At 45.2% G+C, this 19,699-nt stretch overlaps 1 protein-coding gene across 1 annotated transcript in view; it reads right to left on the bottom strand.

The window, feature by feature from the left end:
- The window catches only part of LOC135220198 (integrator complex subunit 2-like), a 100,562-nt gene that overhangs the window by 69,004 nt on the left and 11,859 nt on the right, over nucleotides 1–19,699 (bottom strand). Inside the window, 3 exon segments of the mRNA XM_064257483.1 lie at nucleotides 1,103–1,173; nucleotides 1,175–1,321; nucleotides 1,881–2,022. Of these exon segments, the coding sequence (XP_064113553.1) occupies nucleotides 1,103–1,173; nucleotides 1,175–1,321; nucleotides 1,881–2,022 (360 nt within the window).

The raw sequence follows: 19,699 nt of genomic DNA, 5'->3' as shown, positions 1-19,699 counted from the left end.
AAGAGGATGTTTTCTATGGAGATGGAGATAATCAAGAAGTGTTAAATGTTTTCTGCCATTGTTAACGTGTTTCGTAAAGTTTAGTGTTCATGCTTTCTGCCATTTTTAATGTGTTTCATAAAGTTTTCTGCCATTTTTTAATGTGTTTCATAAAGTTAAGTGTTCATGTCTTCTGTCGTTTGTCCTCCCCCTCTGTCACCTTTTCAGATATCACCTCACTCAAAAGGTAAGGTTCCACATTTTACTACATACATACGTACATGTACAGTGGTGCTCAAATCTCATGCGACATGATTCTTTTTGTATCGTTCAGATTCTCAGACTCAACGTGACGCTGCCAAGTAGTGTTAAACTTTTTTTTTTTTATTTCTAATTTCATACATGTCAACAAGGTTTGCGAATTCACAGCTAAGCCCTATTTCTTTATGGTTATATAAATATGATCCCTTTATGCATTGGTATGGATTCGTAATCTGTATGGTTTGAAACTGGATTATTATTTTCTTTTTTTACATTGCTTAGCTCAAAGCGGTGTGATCTTAGGTAGCGGTGCCATCAGTGTAAGCACACTTAACATGCTCCTCAGACTGGTTAACATACCACGTCTGCAGCATTATGACAGTAGACTTAACAAGCTCAACAGTCATAACAACATTTTCAAAGTAGGAATATGAATTACAACCAGTTTTCTTTGAATGTTGAAGTTTATGCTGTGTTGCAAAATGTTTTATAGGCCTAAAGAAATAATCTAAGCCTTCTGAGATGTAATCTGTTACTAGTGAATTTATTTGTAGAGATTACCTGTTCTTTGAGGAACACAATAGGAATATGAATCACAACCAGTTTTCTATGAATGTTGAAGTTTTAAGCTGTGTTTAAGCTGCTTGTATGTTGCAAAATGATTTATAGGCCTAAAATCATTTCTAAGCCTTCTGAAATGTAATCTGTTATTAATGTTTTAATTTGTAAAGATTACCTGTTCTTTGAGGAATAAAAGATGGTGATTTTGATTATATGGAGAAGATGGAACTGCATGATAAAAAAAATGTAATGAGAATCGTTAGCTACTACAATCATACAACGTTATACAAGGTGCCTCTACCTTCTCTAAAAACAGTCGGGCTGGTTAGCTACCATACGAGCAATAAGTGTGGGGCCATTAGTAACATGAATGGAGTGCCTCTGCTACTTCTGCCGGCTGTAGCAAAGCCGGGAGTTCGGCTAATGCAATACACAGCACATCGCTCACTTCTTCCAAATAACAGGGATTGTCAAACAATTCTGAGGACTTGTGATAAAAATCCTGGCGTGGTTCACGTATCTGAAATCACATGAAATCTACTGTTAATGGTGACTACCCCAATGCACTTACACATCCAGGCCCCTATAAATTTTCATTACTATGCTTGGAGAAATAAATCCAGTTACATAAGCATACATGTATTTAAAAATAAATCTCTGCAGAGCACATCTGGGAATCTGTTCAATTCCTCTTTTCAGACTCAAGACTCATGCTACTGTGCATATTTTTTAATTACTTTGCTTATTTACAAATAAATGTAGTGTATAAAATTCCAATGATAATGAGCAGCAACAACATATATTCTTATTTTCAATGGTTTTCTGACATACAGATCAGACTGATTTTTATTTAGTATAATTTTCATAAATTATTAACAAGAACAAAAAGTCTAAAATGTTTCATCTTGTATGCCATAAACAAGTGAAAAACAGAAATGTGAAATAAACAAGTAAAAACAGAAATGTAACCCAAAAAGCCTTTCTGAGAATGAAATTGCATACAGATAAGGCTGCCTTCTAACATACGTTGCATAAGAAGGTCCAAATACTAAGTTATGTATTGAAATTATTAAAACTGCCTGAGCCATCACAAGCAGTAACTCCGATAACAAGAGTCGCAAACTGCGAGTAGGATCTGAGCACTCAAACTCCAAAGCCAGTCCATCTGTTAAAATTTTGCACAAGACACTCTCACTCTGACTGCTTCCACCAAGTTTCTGCCTATGATTTGGAATGAAATAAACATCTTTAGCATACTTAATATTTACTATACATCATAAAAAATCTTAAAACCTGTTGCTACAGAATTACATGGCAAATCGCTATAGGGGCACCATTGATACAGTAAGTATACAATAAATTATGGGTGTTTAAAAATGTAAACAATAATATGCTTTGTTATGCTAGGCCAAAGAAAAATCAATGGTTAAAGTGCAAAATTAATGAGAAAAATATCACAATTTTTTTTAAGTATAAATTGTATTTTTCCTACCAGATGGTAGTTACTGCCTAACCACTGTTCAAGAATTTAATGGCCGTATTTCAGCCTATGCCGAAAGTAATTCCTAATGTAAAGAACCAAGGGTTTGTATATCGTGTAGGAACAAATAAGTGATAACGGTTGTAGACACACCATTACTGCTAACCCTTAACACGTAAAGGTGAAAAGGCAGCTAGCAAGGCTTCTCACAAGAAGTGGGTTTGTATATTATTATAGCCAATTAATTATTAATATCAAACACAGTATATATATTCAAAATATTAAAAACATAAAAAAAGATCTCACTAGGAAATCGTGATTAATGGCTTGGTCAGCAAGAGCTCAAACACATGTCTTTAATGAAAAACGGCAGAAAGTAATCGAGTATTTGCATCCGAGCAGGCAGATCTATCTCCCTACCAGAAGGTAGTTACTGCCTAACCACCTTGATCAACCCTCTTACGCCGATTGGACGTATTAAACGAGTCAAAATGTCTCCCGTATGCCGATTGGACGTACCATATCGACTCAAAAAATTTTTTTTGTTTTTTTTTTAAATTCGCGGAAAAATACTTATAGGCCTACCAGCCGAAAACTTTTGAATCACGCGCCTTGGGGGATGCTGGGAGTTCACGGATCGAGGTGTTATTTTGTTTCAAAGCGTGACCCAAGTGCGCATGCGCGGAATCCTTCCTTCTCGCTCCAGCCAGCATCATCGTAGCATCATCCGTCAGCGATCTTTTGCCGCAATCGTGTTTGACTGAGCTTGTGCGAGACTTTGAACATTTGTGTTGGTACAGAACGTTCATAGAGATGTCTGACCGTCGTATGACACGCGAAAGGTGCGTTTTACCCGTCGGAAGGGATCGTGTTAGAAGAGTTTTGGACTTGGATGCTGGCGAAGGACCCAGCACCCAACCTGACCTCGCTCCTCAAGCCGTCTGTGCGACCACGTGTCGATGAAAGTGTTTCGAAGTGCTTCGAAGTGTCATTTGCCGTTAGTAACCCCAAGGAAGCAATCGTGCCGTCCTTAGGGGCATTCGTAGGAATTTGGGAGGGCTCAAACCAAGGGACATTGACGATTATTTATTGGAGCTCGATCGAGAGCATTTGGCAAGTCCTCGTTTTGATGGCGGTTGGTCATCCAGTGACGAGGATATTACTCCCGATCATAGTGATGACGAGGATTATTTGCCCTCAATGTCCGTTCGAGGGTCACATCCCGAAAGTGAACTAGAATTTAGTAGTTTTAGTGCTTATGAGGGGAATCTGAGGAGGGGGAGGACGATGATTTAGGATCAAGTTTTGTTGCCGATGATGATGGGGATACAGAAAGCGAAGGCTTGAGTGAGGGAGATGGGCCAGTGAGGGGGGTCGTGTGGGAAATCGTGCCCCCGCGCGCGCGCGGCAGGGGCACGTAGAGAAGGTCGGATAGTCGTGCTAGCCAAGGGTCGTCCGAGAGCGACGATGGGTGGACAGAGGACCCCACACCACCTACCATGCATCCATTTACGGCAAATCCTGGGCTCACCGTACCTGTTCCCCTGACTGCTCTGTTTTGTTTTGCAGCTTTTCCTTACGCGGGAATTGCTGGAGTGCCTGGTAGCAGAGACGGCGGACTACGCCAGGTATTGCCGTGATGAAACTACGCACGACATTATCATATCACTGGCGAGGCTGCAACCTCCCTGACATGGCGCATGTTTTTTGGGCTCACGTTTTTGTTTTTTTGGATTGATTCCCTGCTGCCGACGTCAGGATGTATTGGAGGCGTAATTTTTTTTTAAGTACGCCAATGTGCCCGGCATTATGCCCCGTGATACTTTCCTGGCGTTGACAGATATTTCAACGCCTTCAACCGAAGGGCCATACCCCGGAATAAACTCTGATCGCCTCATTTTAGTGCGCCATGTTGGATATATCGTGAACGCTGTAAAACTCTCGTGATTCCTGGAAGAACCTTTCTTTAGATGAGGGGATGATGCCTTACAAAGGACGTCTAAGCATCAAAGTGTATAACCCCAAGAAGCCGAAGAAATATGGCATGAAATTTTTTTTTATTACCGAGGCCAACACTGGCTACGTCGTGGACTTTTCGGTGTATTCCGGGGTCTTCTCCACGATGCGTGAAACTGTTTTCGGGCTTGTGGATTGTTTCCGTAACCAGGGATACCACTGTTTATGGATAATTATTATAACTCGGTATCCCTGGCCCAGGAACTGTATGATGCAGGTGTTCACGTCAGTGGTACCCTTCGGTTGGTGCGTGGGGCCCCGAATTCCCTCAAGAGGTACGCTAGCCATCAGCAACATCTGGCAAGAGGAGAGACACAGTGGCGGCGGAAGGGAGCTGTCTTCGTCATCTGTTGGAAGGGTGCCCGACTCGTCCCATGATTACGACGAGCCATGAACCTGTCCAAGAAGGAGATCGTGCAGCGGAAGAAGACGAGTGTGTATGAGCAGTTTCGTGTAGAGCGCCCTACCGTCATTGGGCACTACAATAGGCACATGGGAGGAGTTGATCTCTTTGATCAACTCATCCAATATTATCCCTTCGCCAGGAGAACCAGGAGATGGACCCAAAAGCTCCTGAAATACATTCTGCAGTTGGCCCTCCAAAATGCCTACGTACTCTACTGTGGGTACTACGGTCCCGATCTACGGAGGATGAGCCACTTACAGTTCCTCGAGGCAGCCGGGGAAGCCCTCATCAACTTTGTCCCAATGAGTGGCCTTCCATGTCTGCCCCCCTGCCCCGAGCTGTAGATCTACCCATAGAGGAAAGGGCAGACCTTAGGGGTGCCTACTTCGGTCATCCTTCTTGCCCTGCCGCCGCCCCTGCTGCCGACCCCGCTGCTGCGACGCTGCTGCCGACTCCCTGCTGCCGCTGCTACTGCCGCCCCTGCTGCCGACTCCCCTGCTGCCGCCGCCCCTGCTGCCGACTCATGCTTGGCCGCCGCCCTGCCTGCCGACTCCCCTGCCGCCGCCGCCCCTGCTGCTGAAGCCCCATGCTGACGCCCCTGCTGACGCCCCCCACCCGCGCCCCTCGTAGGGTAGTGGACCCTCCGTGTCGGCTGATGCCAGGGGATCACACACTGGATCTCTAGAAGGGCGAAGCAGAAACGGTGCCGGGTGTGCCATATGAATGGCAGAAGGAGGACACACCCGGTTCTTCTGTCGCACCTGCAAGATAGCTCTATGCAGGTTCGGGGAGTGTGACCGCAAATACCACAGTGCGGTCTTCTATTGGAGTGCGACTCAGCGGCGGTCAAGGGAGGGCGCACGGGACCGCGCCCTATCCCAGCGGCCGTAAGGGCGCACGTCTCCCTCCTCCACCTGTACCTCGTCATGTCGAGGAAAAAAATGCAAGACTCTTCAATGGAGGAGGGAGAGGGGGAAAACAAGAATAGAACGAAGAGTCAGGATTAGGAGTGAGTATTCTGCATTTGTGTTTTATATTTATTTTTTATTTATTTTCAAGTTTTTATATCTCAGTATCTATGCATGAATACGATATTTCATTGTATGCAAAAAGAAAAGTGTCACCTGCATTCCTTTTATTTATGTATTCGTACCAGAATCGGAAAATGTAATAAATAAAGAAACGCATACATATATATATATGATATATATATATATATATATATATATATATATATATATATATATATAGTATATATATATATATACACATAGATATATATATAACATATATATATAGTATATATATATCTTTAATTTTTTTTCATGTTGGTATTTTGGGTAAGCAAAAATACATAACAGTCTAGTAATCTTCATTTATTTATCTTCATTTTGAAATAAATTTGAAGTCTCTAGAACAATATTGTGATTTATGGTGAATTTTTGAAAAAAAATATCTTTCTTCCCTCCGCGCGCCAGCTTCGCGGACGAAAATCTCCGAAATGCGTAGATCGCATTATCCTAATATTTGCTCCTTTTCATATTAGCCGTTTTATAGAGTTTCATATATCAAAATGTGCGCAAATTCATGAAGAATACAACAAAAAATAATTAAAGGTTGTAGCTTTTCTCATTTCTGAAATACCTGCATATAAATTACGATAATTGGAAAAAAAACTACGTACGGTCAACTTTGATGCAATGGAAATGGTCGAAAAATGATATTTTCATGATAAAAATAAAGTTTCACATATACTTACCGAACAGTTACATAGCTTATAGCTTCTTACCTACGGCAGTCGAAATTCAAATTGTTGGCGCCAGCGGCGTTGCTATCTTAAGTATAGGTGATACAAGACCCGCCCACATCCGGGAACCCTGGGTACTGCTAGCCTTCTACCGTCAATTTTCGTTTAGCCGCCACGTCCATCTGTGGGGTAGGTGGGTGGGCTTTGATTATGTAACTGTTCGGTAAGTATATGTGAAACTTTATTTTATCATGAAAATATCATTTTCACATAAGTGACTTACCGAACAGTTACATAGCTGAATCCAAACTACCCGGAAGGAGGGTAGATGGACTACATAAAATGACAGTAAGACCACATTAAACAGCAAATGTTGCAGTACCCTACCTTGTGAGAGAGCAGCTGCAGGAGAATACTGCCTCTGGTTAGCGCTCTCATCACTCGTAGGAGACGTGGCAGTATAGGCCAGGGTCGTCCTACTTAGTGGGATTTTGTAACCATGGACAAGACCGTTGGTTGACAAAATATTAAAAATGACATGTTATGATACAAATAAAGTTTCATACATACTTACTGGCAGATATATACATAGCTATAGACTCCGTCGTTCCCGACAGAATTTCAAATTTCGCGGCATCGCTACAGGTAGGTCAGGTGATCTACCGCCCTGCTCTGGGTGGCAGGGCTAGGAACTATTCCCGTTTTCTAATCATATTCTCTCTTCCACCTGTCTCCTGCGGGGAGGCTGGGTGGGTCTTCAATTGTATATATCTGCCAGGTAAGTATGTATGAAACTTTATTGTATCATAAACAATGTCATTTCATACATTCAACTTACTGTCAGATATATACATAGCTGATTGACACCCTTTGGTGGAGGGCAAGAGACAGCTAAACTAACTGACTAGACAGGTAAAACAAACATATATTGTAGGTATAAATAAACCTTAGTTCCTACCTTCTTAGATGGGAAGACTTCGTGGCTACTGCCTAGGAGTCTGCTTCATCTCAAGAACCTTAGCGAGGATAGTGATTCTGTGGGCCAAGAATTCTTGTGGATCTGTCGATGATGGGGTCTCTTCCACTTACTCGACAGAATCCTAATTGGCGTTTGTCAATGGGAGCACATCCGCTTTATATGACAACACGCACTGAATTTAAGGAGCACACAACCAATCCCGATCACCCCGATCCTAACCCGTGTTAGTTCTAAGATTGCCTAGAGTTTATCCCCAAACTCTTTGCAAACAACCACAAACTCGAAAATCATACATACACAAAAATAACAAATTTTTGTACCTCCCTCTAATAGTCAGATGTCACTCGATTTTCAAATAAGGAGAAGTAAGGAAGGCCGCCTGTGCGACTACTGACATCCCCATAAACCGAAAACCCGAGAAACACATCCGGACAAGAGGGTTACGTACATAATTTTAAGGATTGGTGCTTTCATTCCTTTACCCAGAACCAGTCTGTGCTGACACAAACGGACCTAACGAAAAGCATTTATCAATACGTAAACTCAGTACGTCTTTTAAATAATGGGATGCAAACACAGAGTTGCATCTCCAATAAGTTGTGTCCAAATGTTCTTTAGTGACATATTTCTTTGGAAACGCCACCGAGGTTGCGATTGCTCTAACTTCGTGGGCTCCCACTCTTAGGAGATTAAACGAATCATCTGGACACTTCTCTTATGAGCTTCTGTGATAACACTTCTCACAAAGAAGGCTAACTGCGTCTTGGACATTGCTCTCTTGGGGTCTTTCACTGAGCACCAAAGACTTTTCTGCGAACCCCCCAACTGCTTCTTCCTGTCCAGATAAAATTTTAGAGCTCTAACTGGGCACAGGGATCTTTCTGCCTCTCTGCCCACCAAGCTAGAAAGTCCTTTTAACTTCGAAGCTCCTGGGCCAGGGATTCGAAGGGTTTTCATTTTTGGCCAGAAAAAGGGACTGAAATGAACAAAATTGCTGAGTCTCCTTTGAAGCCAACTCTTGATTCAAGGGCGTGCAAACTCACTGATTCTTTTTGCCGTTGCAAGAGACATCAGAAACAAACACTTTCTAGTGATATTACGGAACGAAGCAGTGTGAAGTGGTTCGAATTCATCTGATGAAAGAAATTTAAGAACTACATCTAAGTTCCAGCTTGGAACTTAGGTTCGCGTGATTTAGATGTTTCGAATCGAACGAATGAGGTCGTGCAAATCCTTGTCATTCGTTAGATCTAATCCTCTGTTTCTAAAGACTGCTGAGAGCATACTCCTGTACCCCTTAATAGTTGGTACCGAGAGATGCGACTTTTGTCTAAGAAACAGAAGGAAATCTGCAATTTCGGTCACAGAGGTAGTGGAAGAGGACAGCTTCTTCGACCTACACCAGTTTCTGAAAACTTCCCACTTCGATTGGTACATCGCCTCGTAGATGATCTGCGGGCTCTAGCAATTGCATTTGCTGCCTGGCGAGAAAACCCTCTCGCTCTGACGAGTCTTTCGATAGTCGAAAGGCAGTCAGAGCAAGAGCGGGTAGATTTTGATGGTACCTCTCGAAGTGGGGTTGTTTGAGCAGATCTATTCTGTTTGGAAGAGATCTGGGGAAGTCCACTGTCCATTCCATCACCTCTGTGAACCAGATTTGAGCTGGCCAATACGGAGCGATCAGAGTCATCTTGGTTCCTTCGGATGCCACGAATTTTCTGACTACTTCCCTAGTATCTTGAACGGGGGAAAAGCGTAAACGTCTATTCCTGACCAGTCCAGGAGAAAGGCGTCTGTTGCATAAGCCCGGGATCCTCCACCAGGGCACAAAAATGTATCTATCCTTTTGGAGAGGAATGTGGCGAAAAGATCTATTTGAGGCTTCCCCCACCCAAAGGCGCCACAGGCTCTGACAGACTTCTGAGTGGAGTGTCCATTCTGTGGGAAGGACCTGGAATCTCCTGCTCAGTCTGTCCGCTCTCACATTCCTCTCCCCTTGAACAAACCTTGTTAGAAGAATTACCTTCCTTTGGTTCGCCCAAATCAGTAGATCCCGTGCCAGCTCGTACAGAGCAAAAAGAGTGCGTCCCTCCTTGCTTCTTGACATAAGCCAGAGCTGTCGTATTGTCCGAATTTATCTGCACGACTTTGCCTCTGACTAAGTGTTCGAAGCTCTTTAGCGCCAGGTGAATTGCTAAGAGCTCTTTGCAATTTATGTGCCATGACACCTGTTCTGCCGACCAGGTGCCTGACACTTCTCTGGGTCCCAACGTTGCACCCCAGCCCGCCTCCGAGGCGTCTGAAAACAATGTCAGGCTTGGGTTCCGTACTTGCAGGGACACTCCTTTGTTTTCCTTTAGTGGAAGCAACCACCACTTCAAATGATGTTTTATTTCTTCCGATATTGGAAACGTATCCGATAGCTGACCTGTCTTCCAACTCCAACTTCTTCTTAGGAAGAACTGAAGCGGTCGAAGATGTAATCTCCCTAGGAGAAAGAACTGTTCGAGCGAGGAAAGGGTTCCCAGAAGGCTCAGCCATTCCCTCGCTGAAGTGCGCTCTTTCCCTAGAAAGTTCGATACTGTGGCACAGCCTTTCTTTAGTCTCTCTTGCGATGGAAAAGCTCGAAAACCCCGAGAATCCATCTGAATCCCCAGATAAACCACGTTCTGGCTGGGGATCATCTGAGACTTCTCGAGGTTCACGATCAGTCCCAAAGACTTTGTCAACTCCAGTGTTATTAACAGGTCCTCCAAACACTGCTTTTGAGACCTGGCTCTGATGAGCCAGTCGTCCAGGTACATTGAGACATTTATCCCTTTCAAGTGTAGGTGTCTCGCTACATTTTTCATCACGTCTGTGAAGACTTGAGGAGCCGTGGACAGGCCGAAACACAGGGCCCTGAACTGATAATTTCTTCCTTCGAACATAAATCGAAGGTACTTCCTCGACGAATGGTGGATCGGGATGTGGAAGTATGCGTCCTGAAGGTCTATGGACACCATCCAATCCCCTTGCCGTAGTGCTGCAAGGACTGAGGCAGACGTTTCCATGCTGAACTTCTGTTGTTCGACAAATTTGTTCAGCGCACTTACGTCCAGTACCGGTCTCCATCCCCCGAGGCTTTGTTACAAGAAACAAGCGGTTGTAAAACCCCGGGGAGTTGCAATCCAGTACAAGTTCTATTGCCCTTTTTCCCAAATCTGTTCCACCATTTGACGAAGAGTGTCCGTCATCATCTGGTCCCTGTATCTGGCGGACAATTCCCTCGGAGATGTTGTCAAGGGTAGGGAATGTCCTTGAATGGGATGCGATACCCCTTCTTGATAATCGACATCGTCCAAGTGTTGGCTCCTAAGTCTTCCCAGGCTTTCGCAAAATACTGTAGCCTGGCTCCTACGGGTGTCTGGAGGACAGAACTCTCACTTCCCTTTCTTAAAGGCACGGAAGGAAGACCTGCCCCTCTTATCGGTTTGACTTCCTTTCTGGCGATCGGTCTAGTTGGAAGACCTCCTCGAAAGGGCTGTTTCTGAGCTGGGCGAGCCACTTTCTTCTCCTCACTAGCCACAGGCCTACTCTTCCTTGATGATTGTCTAAGGAGATCCTGGGTGGCCTTTTCCGTCAGAGAATGCGCGATGTCCTTCACCAACTGCGAGGGAAAAGGTGTTCAGAGAGAGGCGCAAAACAATAAGGCGGCTCTCTGCGAATGAGAGACGGCCTTTGTGAGGAAAGCACTGTGCACCGCTCTTTTCTTTAAAACTCCTGCACCATATAGCGAGCATACCTCAGCTGATCCATCCTGAACAGCCTTATCAATGCAGGCTAGGATGCAATTCAGGGTTTCTGGGTCGAGTTGTTCATTTTCTTGAGATTTCTTGGCCAGAACCCCAAGGGACCAATCTAAGAAGTTAAACACTTCTAAGGTGTGAAATAGACCCTTGATGAGGTGGTCCGTTTCCGAAAGCCCCCATGTAACCTTCGCTGCATTCAAGGCGTGCCTTCTCGACGAATCCCACCAAACTCGAGAAATCTGATTCGGCTGAAACGGACAGAGACAATCCCATATCCTCTCCCGTTTCGTACCAAATTCCTCTCCTCCTGTAAGTTTGGCGGGAGGCATACAAAAGACCGTCCTTCCTAACTCCTTCTTCTTCTTGAACCAGGAGTCAAGAGATTGTAGCGCTCTCCTCATAGAAATGGCAGGCTTCATTTTAAGGAAGAGGAAGACTTGAGTGTTTTCGTGCTCGAAAACTGCGAACGTGGTGAAGGGGGAGCAGTGGTGTCAAAGAGTCTCCATATTCCTCCAACAGAAGGGACGAAAGGACTTTATAATTAGAAGATCCTTCCTTCATTTCGTCCTCCGAGGCATCTTCTGGGTTAAGAGGCTCGGAAGGAGAAGGCTCTCTCCTTTCTACTGACTCTTCTCTTACTCTCTTACGAGTGTCAGGTTCATACGAGGAATGCGCCTGGTGTACAGCAGGAGTATCTCGCCTGGGAGGAGTAGCGTGCTTGGGATCCTCCTGGCGCCTGGCAGGCGCAAAGCGCCTCGAATACTCCTGGCTTTCAGCAGGCGCCTGGCGCCTGGCAGGCGCATTTTCATCAGGCGCCTGGCGCCTGGCAGGCGCACTTTTCATCAGCGCCTGGCGCCTGGCAGGCGCAAAGCGCCTCGAATACTCCTGGCTTTCAGCAGGCGCCTGGCGCCTCGTAGGCGCATTATGTTCATAATACTCCTGGCGCGTGGTAGGAGTATTAAGTTCCGCATATCTGGCGCCTGGGAGGATATAAGCTTCGTAAAACTCCGGCGCCTGGGAGGAGTATAATCTTCGGAATACCCTGGTGCCTGGGAGGAGTATTTAGTTCAGAATACTCCTGGTGCTTGGGAGGAGTATCCGTCTGATGTTTAGTAGGCGCTTTCCGTCTTATAAGTGCTCTACTCCTAACAGGATCTTCTTCTTCATCCAGCTCTTGGCGCTTGAATGAAGATCTTGAATGTTGTCCTGGCTCGTTACGCCTACTCGGAGTCTGGCTTCTGGTTGGCGCCCTACTCTTGACAGGAGTAGCTTCCTTTCCTACTTCTCGCCTGTCTAGCGCACCGCCCCCCCCCCCAGAGATGGCCGCCTGAGCGACAACTCCCCTGAAGGATGCGTCGCGCCTGGCAGGAGATAGTTCTTTAGATCTTTTAATAGGAAGCCTATCATCCTTCTTACGAGTAGGCTCCTTATAACGAGTTCCTACTAGCAAGGCTAATTGCTCTTGCATATTCTTCAAAATTTTCTTGGTTGAGGAATCTTCCGAATTAGGAGAGGGAGATCTGTAAGGCGCTCTAGGATCTCCTCCAGTCCCAGAGTTTGACTGTATTCTCGCCCTCTTTACTACCGAAGGCGCTCCTCCTTCCGAGAAGCGCTCGGGACTCGAATTGATCTCATGTTCAGCAGGCGCCTGGCGCCTGGCAGGCTCTTGCATACTCCTCTTCAAAGGACGGGAAAGATTCGACTCTTTCCACCCTCTTCTGGAGAAGGCGAACTCGGACGACGAAAAGCACTCTCGTAGGACCCTCTTATAGCGGTCTTAGCAGTCGATACGATCGATTCTGCCGAAGGGACGCCTGATCGTTGGGGATTCTCCACAACCCCCGTACGGCTTTCGACTTTCCTTCTCCTCCGGGCCAGGGAGCTTGGAAGAGGTCTAGGCCTGGGAGCGTCGCAGAAGAGACGACCAGACGCCCCTCCACTACACTGGGGACACTAATATCCACTGCCACATTCACTTTCCTTACCTTCCAATGCTGCGACTTTTTCCTGCATTTTCTGAAGGGAAAGCTCTAAGTTCTGCTATTTCCGAAGCCGAAACTAGAGGGATTAGCCATTGTGTAACGGGCTGAAACAGAATGGTCATTATCATCATAGGAAGAAGCTACAGAGCTAGAAAGTAAATCATGAGAGGCAGACCTTCTATTTTGGGTTCTCTCTCTATCTCTCTCTAAACTTCTTCAAGTAAGAAGTTAGATTCTTCCACTCTTGTGCACTCAGATCTCACATTCATTACACGTATTCTCAATTGAACATTCAACCATTCTACACCCTCTACAACTAGTGTGAGGATCTACCGAAGCTTTCGGAATCCTCACCTTACAGCCCTCATTCACACACACTCTGAAAACTAACACTAGAATCAGACATATTCACAAAATCCAAAAACCAAGTCCAAAAAAACAGTCCACGATAGCGAATGCCAAACAACGATCCAAGTACGTCACCAAATATCAGCGAGAGATGATCAAAAGCTTTGCGAAAAACGAATTTCTAGTCAGGAGGAAGTAACAACAATGTTTGATACAGCCGGCGACAGAGAGAATATGATTAGAAAAACGGGAATAGTTCCTAGCCCTGCACCCAGAGCAGGGCGGTAGATCACCTGACCTACCTGTAGCGAGTGCCGCGAAATTTGAAATTCTGTCGGGAACGACGGAGTCTATAGCTATGTATATATCTGACAGGTAAGTTGAATGTATGAAAACAGATAATGCCCTTGCCCTGGGCTTCAGAAACCAGATAAAAAACAACAGACCATCACCTATACAAAAATAATGACATACTCAAAAGTAATAAATAAGATCTGGAGGTTCTCCAAAGTACTATGAGCCTCCAGTCTGCCACGACTCACAACCTATAACAAGGCGAGGAGACAGTAGAGGATAGAAAGTTCCCCTATGTTTCCTTTCCAAACACCATGCCCGCTACCGACAAAGGACCCAATTTACAACAACATCATAGGTAACCTCTACATTCTTTCAGGTAAAATGAGGCGAACACAGATCTCGATCTCCAAAACGTAGATTGAAGAATCGAGGAAAGCGACATATTGTGCTTGAAGCTTAAGGATGTCGCCACTGCACGTATTTCATGTGCTTTCACCTTAAGCACATTTAGAGTCTGATCTTGGACTTGAGAGTGTGACTCCAGTATCAGACTTCTCAAAAAGAACGAAATAGCGTTCGGAGAGGGGTTTTGCAGAATTCTTAACCGAACACCAAAGTCGGTCGGAATTACTCTAACGGATTGTGTCCTTGACAGGTAACATTTCAGAGCTCTGACAGGACATAGTAAATATTCTTCGTCCATCGGACCCACTATATTAGATAATCCCTTAAGTACAAAAGATTTAGGCCATGGGTTAGAGGGAGATTCGTTCTTTGCTAAAAATTCGTTAACAAAAGAACAAACCGCATTACGATTTTGAACCCACCTCTTTGTGGATGGCTTGTAACTCACTCACTCTTCCTGCTGTAGCCAAAGCGAAGAGAAAAAGTGCCTTCCTCGTTACATCTCTCAAAGACGCTTCACGAAGTGGCTCGAATCCTGAAGACATCAGAAAGTTAAAACTACGTCCAAGTTCCAGTCCACACTATCCTTCTTGGATACTTTTACTGTATTAAAAGATTTAATTAAATCTCCAATATCCTGGTTAGAGGAGATGTCAAGCCCTCTAGCTTAAACACTGAGGACAGCATAGCTCTGTACCCTTTAATTGTCGATACCGACAAGTTCTTAACTTCTTTAAGGTACAGCAAAAAAAATCAGCTATTTCTGTCACAGAGGTTTTAGAAGACGAGAAATTATGTCTTCTGCACCACGTCCTAAAGACTCCCCACTTTGATTGGTAAAGCTTGGCAGAAGAGCTTCTTCGACAGTTAGCAATAGCCTCTGCCGCTCTACGAGAAAACCCCTTCGCTCTGACGAGTTTCCGGACAGTCTGAACCCTGTCAGTGACAGAGCGGACAATTCTGATGATACCTGTCGAAGTGGGGCTGTTTGAGTAGCGAGGATACTGAGGAAGAAGTCTGGGATGGTCTATAACCAACTTGAGAAGGTCTGGAAACCCCACTTTCCTGGGCCAGAATGGTGCTACCAACGTCATTGACACATTTTGATGTGAGAGGAACTTGTTCAACACCTCTCTGATCATTCCAAATGGGGGAAAGGGGGAAAGCGTAAACGTCTAGACCCGTCCAATCCTGAAGCATTGCGTTCGGTCCTTCCAAGCAAGAGGATCTGGAACTGGGAACAAAAGATCGGAAGTCGATTGTTCCTCGACGTTGGCAAAACAGATCCACTGAAGGTCTTCCCCAAAGTTTCCACAGTTCCTGACAAATTTTGTCTTGCAATGTCCACTCCGTGGGAAGAACTTGGTTTACTCGACTGAGTTCGTCTGCCAGTACATTTAACTTCCCTGTACAAACCTCGGAACGAGGGAAATATCCCGATCTTGAGACCAGAGAAGAAGGAGATCTTCTGCGACTTTGTTGAGGAGAATGAATGGGTTCCTCCCTGATTCCTGATATAAGATAGAGCGGTGGTGTTGTCGGAGTATACTGCCACTCTCTTTCCCACGACCAAAAGGAGCGAATGCTTGCAGACCGAACCAAATCGCCTTCAACTCCTTCATGTGATGTGATTCAACCTCTCTTTCTCTGACCATAATCCTGAGATCGTTGGTCCCTAGGAGAGCTCCCCAACCTCTGTCCGATGCGTCGGAGTTAATTCTACGTCTGGGTTCCTTAATGTCAGGGAGAGACCCTCTTGCAATCTTTCCCTCGACATCCACCATCTCAAGTCGTTCTTGATCTCTTCGACACTGGGAACGAATACGTGTCTGGTTGAGACTTCCGACACCAACTCGCTTTGAGATAAAACTGAAGAGATCTCATGTGAAGACGACCCAACTTTACAAACGTCTCTTCTGATGATAACGTCCCTAGAAGACTCATCCATTCCAAGGCGGAGGAGGACTGACAATTCAGGAATTGGCTCCATTTTTTGAGGCAAGATTCTATTCTTTTCGGGGACAGAAAAACCCGAAAAGTCTGAGAGTCCAGAATCATCCCCAAATAGGGGATCTTCTGGGGACGGCACTAATTGAGACTTCTCAGGTTGATGAGAATTCCCAATTGACCTCGTAATGACAGTGTCTTCCGTAAATCCTTCACGCACTGTGTCCTCGAACCCGATCTGAGAAGCCAGTCGTCCAGGTAAAATGCTGCATTTATGCCCAACATATGCAGCCATTTCCCCAATGGAGCAAGAACACGAGTAAATACTTGAGGGGGCCGTCGAAAGGCCGAAACAAAGGGCTCTGAATTGATACGTCCTCCCTTCGAACACAAATCTCAGGAACTTCTTTGAACTCTGGTGAATCGGGACATGAAAGTAGGCGTCCTTCATGTCCAGGGACACCATCCAATCGCCTGGGCGAAGTGCCGACATCACAGAATGATTTGTTTCCATATTGAACTTTGTCTTCAGCAACAAAAAGGTTCAATGCGCTTACATCTAGCACTGGCCTCAACCTCCGAGGCTTTGGGAACTACAAAGAGTCTGTTGTAGAATCCCTGAGAACTGTCGAGGACTTCCTCTATTGCTCCCTTCTTGATGAGTGCATTGACCTCTGCTGCTAACGCCAAAGCTCTCTCTGATCCTGGAGAATATGCTGTAAGCTGATGGTGTATCGGAGAGAGGAGGATCTAAAACAAAAGGAATCGAGTATCCCTCTCGAAGAACTTGAACTACCCATTGCTCTGCACCTCTTCGACTCCATTCTTCCCAAAAAAGATGGAAGTCTTGCCCCTACTTGCACGTGAAGGAACGGCTTCTCACTTGTCCGAAGGGTTTGGGGGGAGGTTTCTTGAGGACTTGTACTGTGGACGCAAATTAGTCCTGGGTCGTTGCCACTTAGGTTATTCCCTCGAAAGGGATGCTTCTGAAGAGGAGAAGACTTAGCTCCTGTCGGAGTAGGCTCTTTCGGACGTCTGGAAGACTGAAGAAGGAGATCATTAGTAGATTTCTTTTCTAAATCCGATAGAATTTGTTGAATGGTTTCTTCAGGGAAAAGATGAGATTTACAGAGAGGAGCAAACATGAGAGCCGACTTCTGGTTATTAGTGACTCCTTTAGACACGAAAGAACACCACCTTTCTCTCTTCTTCATCACTCCCATTGTGAAAAGGGCTGCTAATTCTCCTGAACCATCTCTAACAGCCTTATCCGCACAGGACAGAAACTCCTAACCAGTCTGTGGCAAAATCTTCTTCTAAAGACTGACAGTCTTCAATCTTGCGAGCTAAAGAGGCAATAGTCCAGTCCAAAAAACTAAATACCTCAAATACTTTAAAAATATTCTTCACCAAATGGTCCAGCTCTGAAGAAAACAAAATTTTAGCTGACGAAAAAGCTGCTCTTCGGTGTGAGTCCACTAAACCGGAGAAGTCTCCCTGGGAGGAGGCAGACACTCCCAAAGACGGAACTTCTCCAGTTGCGTAGAAGCGATACGCTTTACTCTGAAGCTTAGAAGGTGGGAAAGCAAAACGAAGCCTTACCTGTTTCCCTCTTCTTAGAAAGCCACTCTGTTGACTCCTTAAGGGCCTGCTTCGAGGACTGAGAAAGAACCAGTTTAGGTAGTACACGAATACGCTGTCTTCCTATCTTTAACGAACATTGAAGGCGGTGAAGACAGGAGAAGCAGGTTCAAAGTAATCTGGATAAGTGGACAGGAAAAATTTAAGAAGACTCGAATAAGCGACGAAATCCTGTCATCTTGATCCAAAAGCTTCCTCTTCAGACTGCACGGAAGCAGAGTCGAAATCAGGCTTATGTTTATACCCGGTGGAGGATTTCAACAAAACATAAGATCCTGGAAATGCTTCTTAAATGGAGCTAAGTAGAATCGTCTAACACTGTAGAAGTCGATGGTCTTTCAGTCGAAGAACGATTCTTTCTAAACAGGTGAAGTCTCCGCACAACGAGTCGACACAGGCGAACAACCAGTCGAAATTCCTATCGACTCACGGCGAGGGGAGTCGAACAAAGACGAGAAGATACGGCTTCTCTGGACAGTAATACGGAGTCGAATGAGGCGACCGAAGCCGAAACTGCGACCGAGACTCGCTTGGGAGAGTCGAGCGATCGTGAATTATCACAAAGTTTAGTCCGAGAGCATTGCTTTTAGCCGAAAAATGCGACTGCGGAGGAGATTCACTAAATATCACATCCGGAGCAAAACTACACGAAGGTTGAGGACTCCAATCCGCCTCTTAGACTTCTTAACAGGAGTCGGTGACGAATCACCCGCAAGAATCGAATGTCTTTTTAAACGGTCGAGACACCAAATCACCTCGCCTTTTGCGCACTGGCGATTGCACTTCCGAATCAGAAGACAGACGGAAGAGAAATCACAAACACTAACACCCTTTCCACATCTTTTGGACGACACCCGCGAGTCGACGGAGTCGACGGCTGACCGTGGCAAACTCCCCCAGACTCCTTACGACCTCCGGTATGTCTTCTCCCGGTTGCGGGGGAGGGGGAGCGGGACAGTGACCTTCGTCTGGGAGTCGAGGGGGAACGGACTACGCCTCCTCAGGCGCAACATTTTAACACTGCACTGCACTAGATTTCACTGTACTATCTACGAAAGCTTTAAAAGACATCCTAACTTCATAACTGATTCAGCTAACACTTCGAACTTTTTATCCATCTTAGACTCAAGCAAGGCAATGGTTGGTGGGTCGGAAACATGGGCAACTTGAACAGGGGTAATCAAAGGAGAAGTAGGAGGACTATTAATTGGAGAATATTCTCTAATAAAGGAGAGGCAAGAGAAGACTTATTTGTCTCAGAAGGAACAGGAGTAGTTTCTAACCTATTCGTTACTACTAGCCCTAAGAGCTGCCTTCCTCTTCCTATCTTTCATCCATTTTCCATCAGCATGCGATCTAACCGCCTTCCATCCCTGTTCATCCAATTCTTTACATTCATCACTATGTCACATCCATACCATTACAATTTTGTCCTCTGCATTTAGTGCACGTTAGAGTGCGGATCGTGACATAACTTAGCTAATCTTGTTGCAGCCAGCGCTGCAAAAACCTTACAGCAGATGAACTAGAATCTGACATAATTAGCAATAATGACGAAAAAACTGAATAGAGATAGCTAAACTGGCAAGAAAAAACCAAAAAACTTGTACATCACCAAAACAAAAACCAAACTCCAAAATGGCGACGCAGGAGACTGCAGCGAAAATCTCACCAGGTGTTACCCCCGGTGAGCGGCAGAAACGAAAATTGACGGTAGAAGGCTAGCAGTACCCAGGGTTCCCGGATAGGGGCTGGGCGGGTATTGTATCACCTATTACTTAAGATAGCAACGCCGCTGGCGCCAACAATTTGAATTTCGACTGCCGTAGGTAAGAAGCTATAAGCTATGTAACTGTTCG

This window comes from Macrobrachium nipponense, chromosome 20, assembly GCF_015104395.2.
Source record: "Macrobrachium nipponense isolate FS-2020 chromosome 20, ASM1510439v2, whole genome shotgun sequence".
Taxonomy (NCBI): Eukaryota; Metazoa; Arthropoda; class Malacostraca; order Decapoda; family Palaemonidae; genus Macrobrachium; species Macrobrachium nipponense.
Note: the sequence above shows the minus strand (reverse complement) of the source record. Positions and strands in the feature narration are given on the sequence as shown.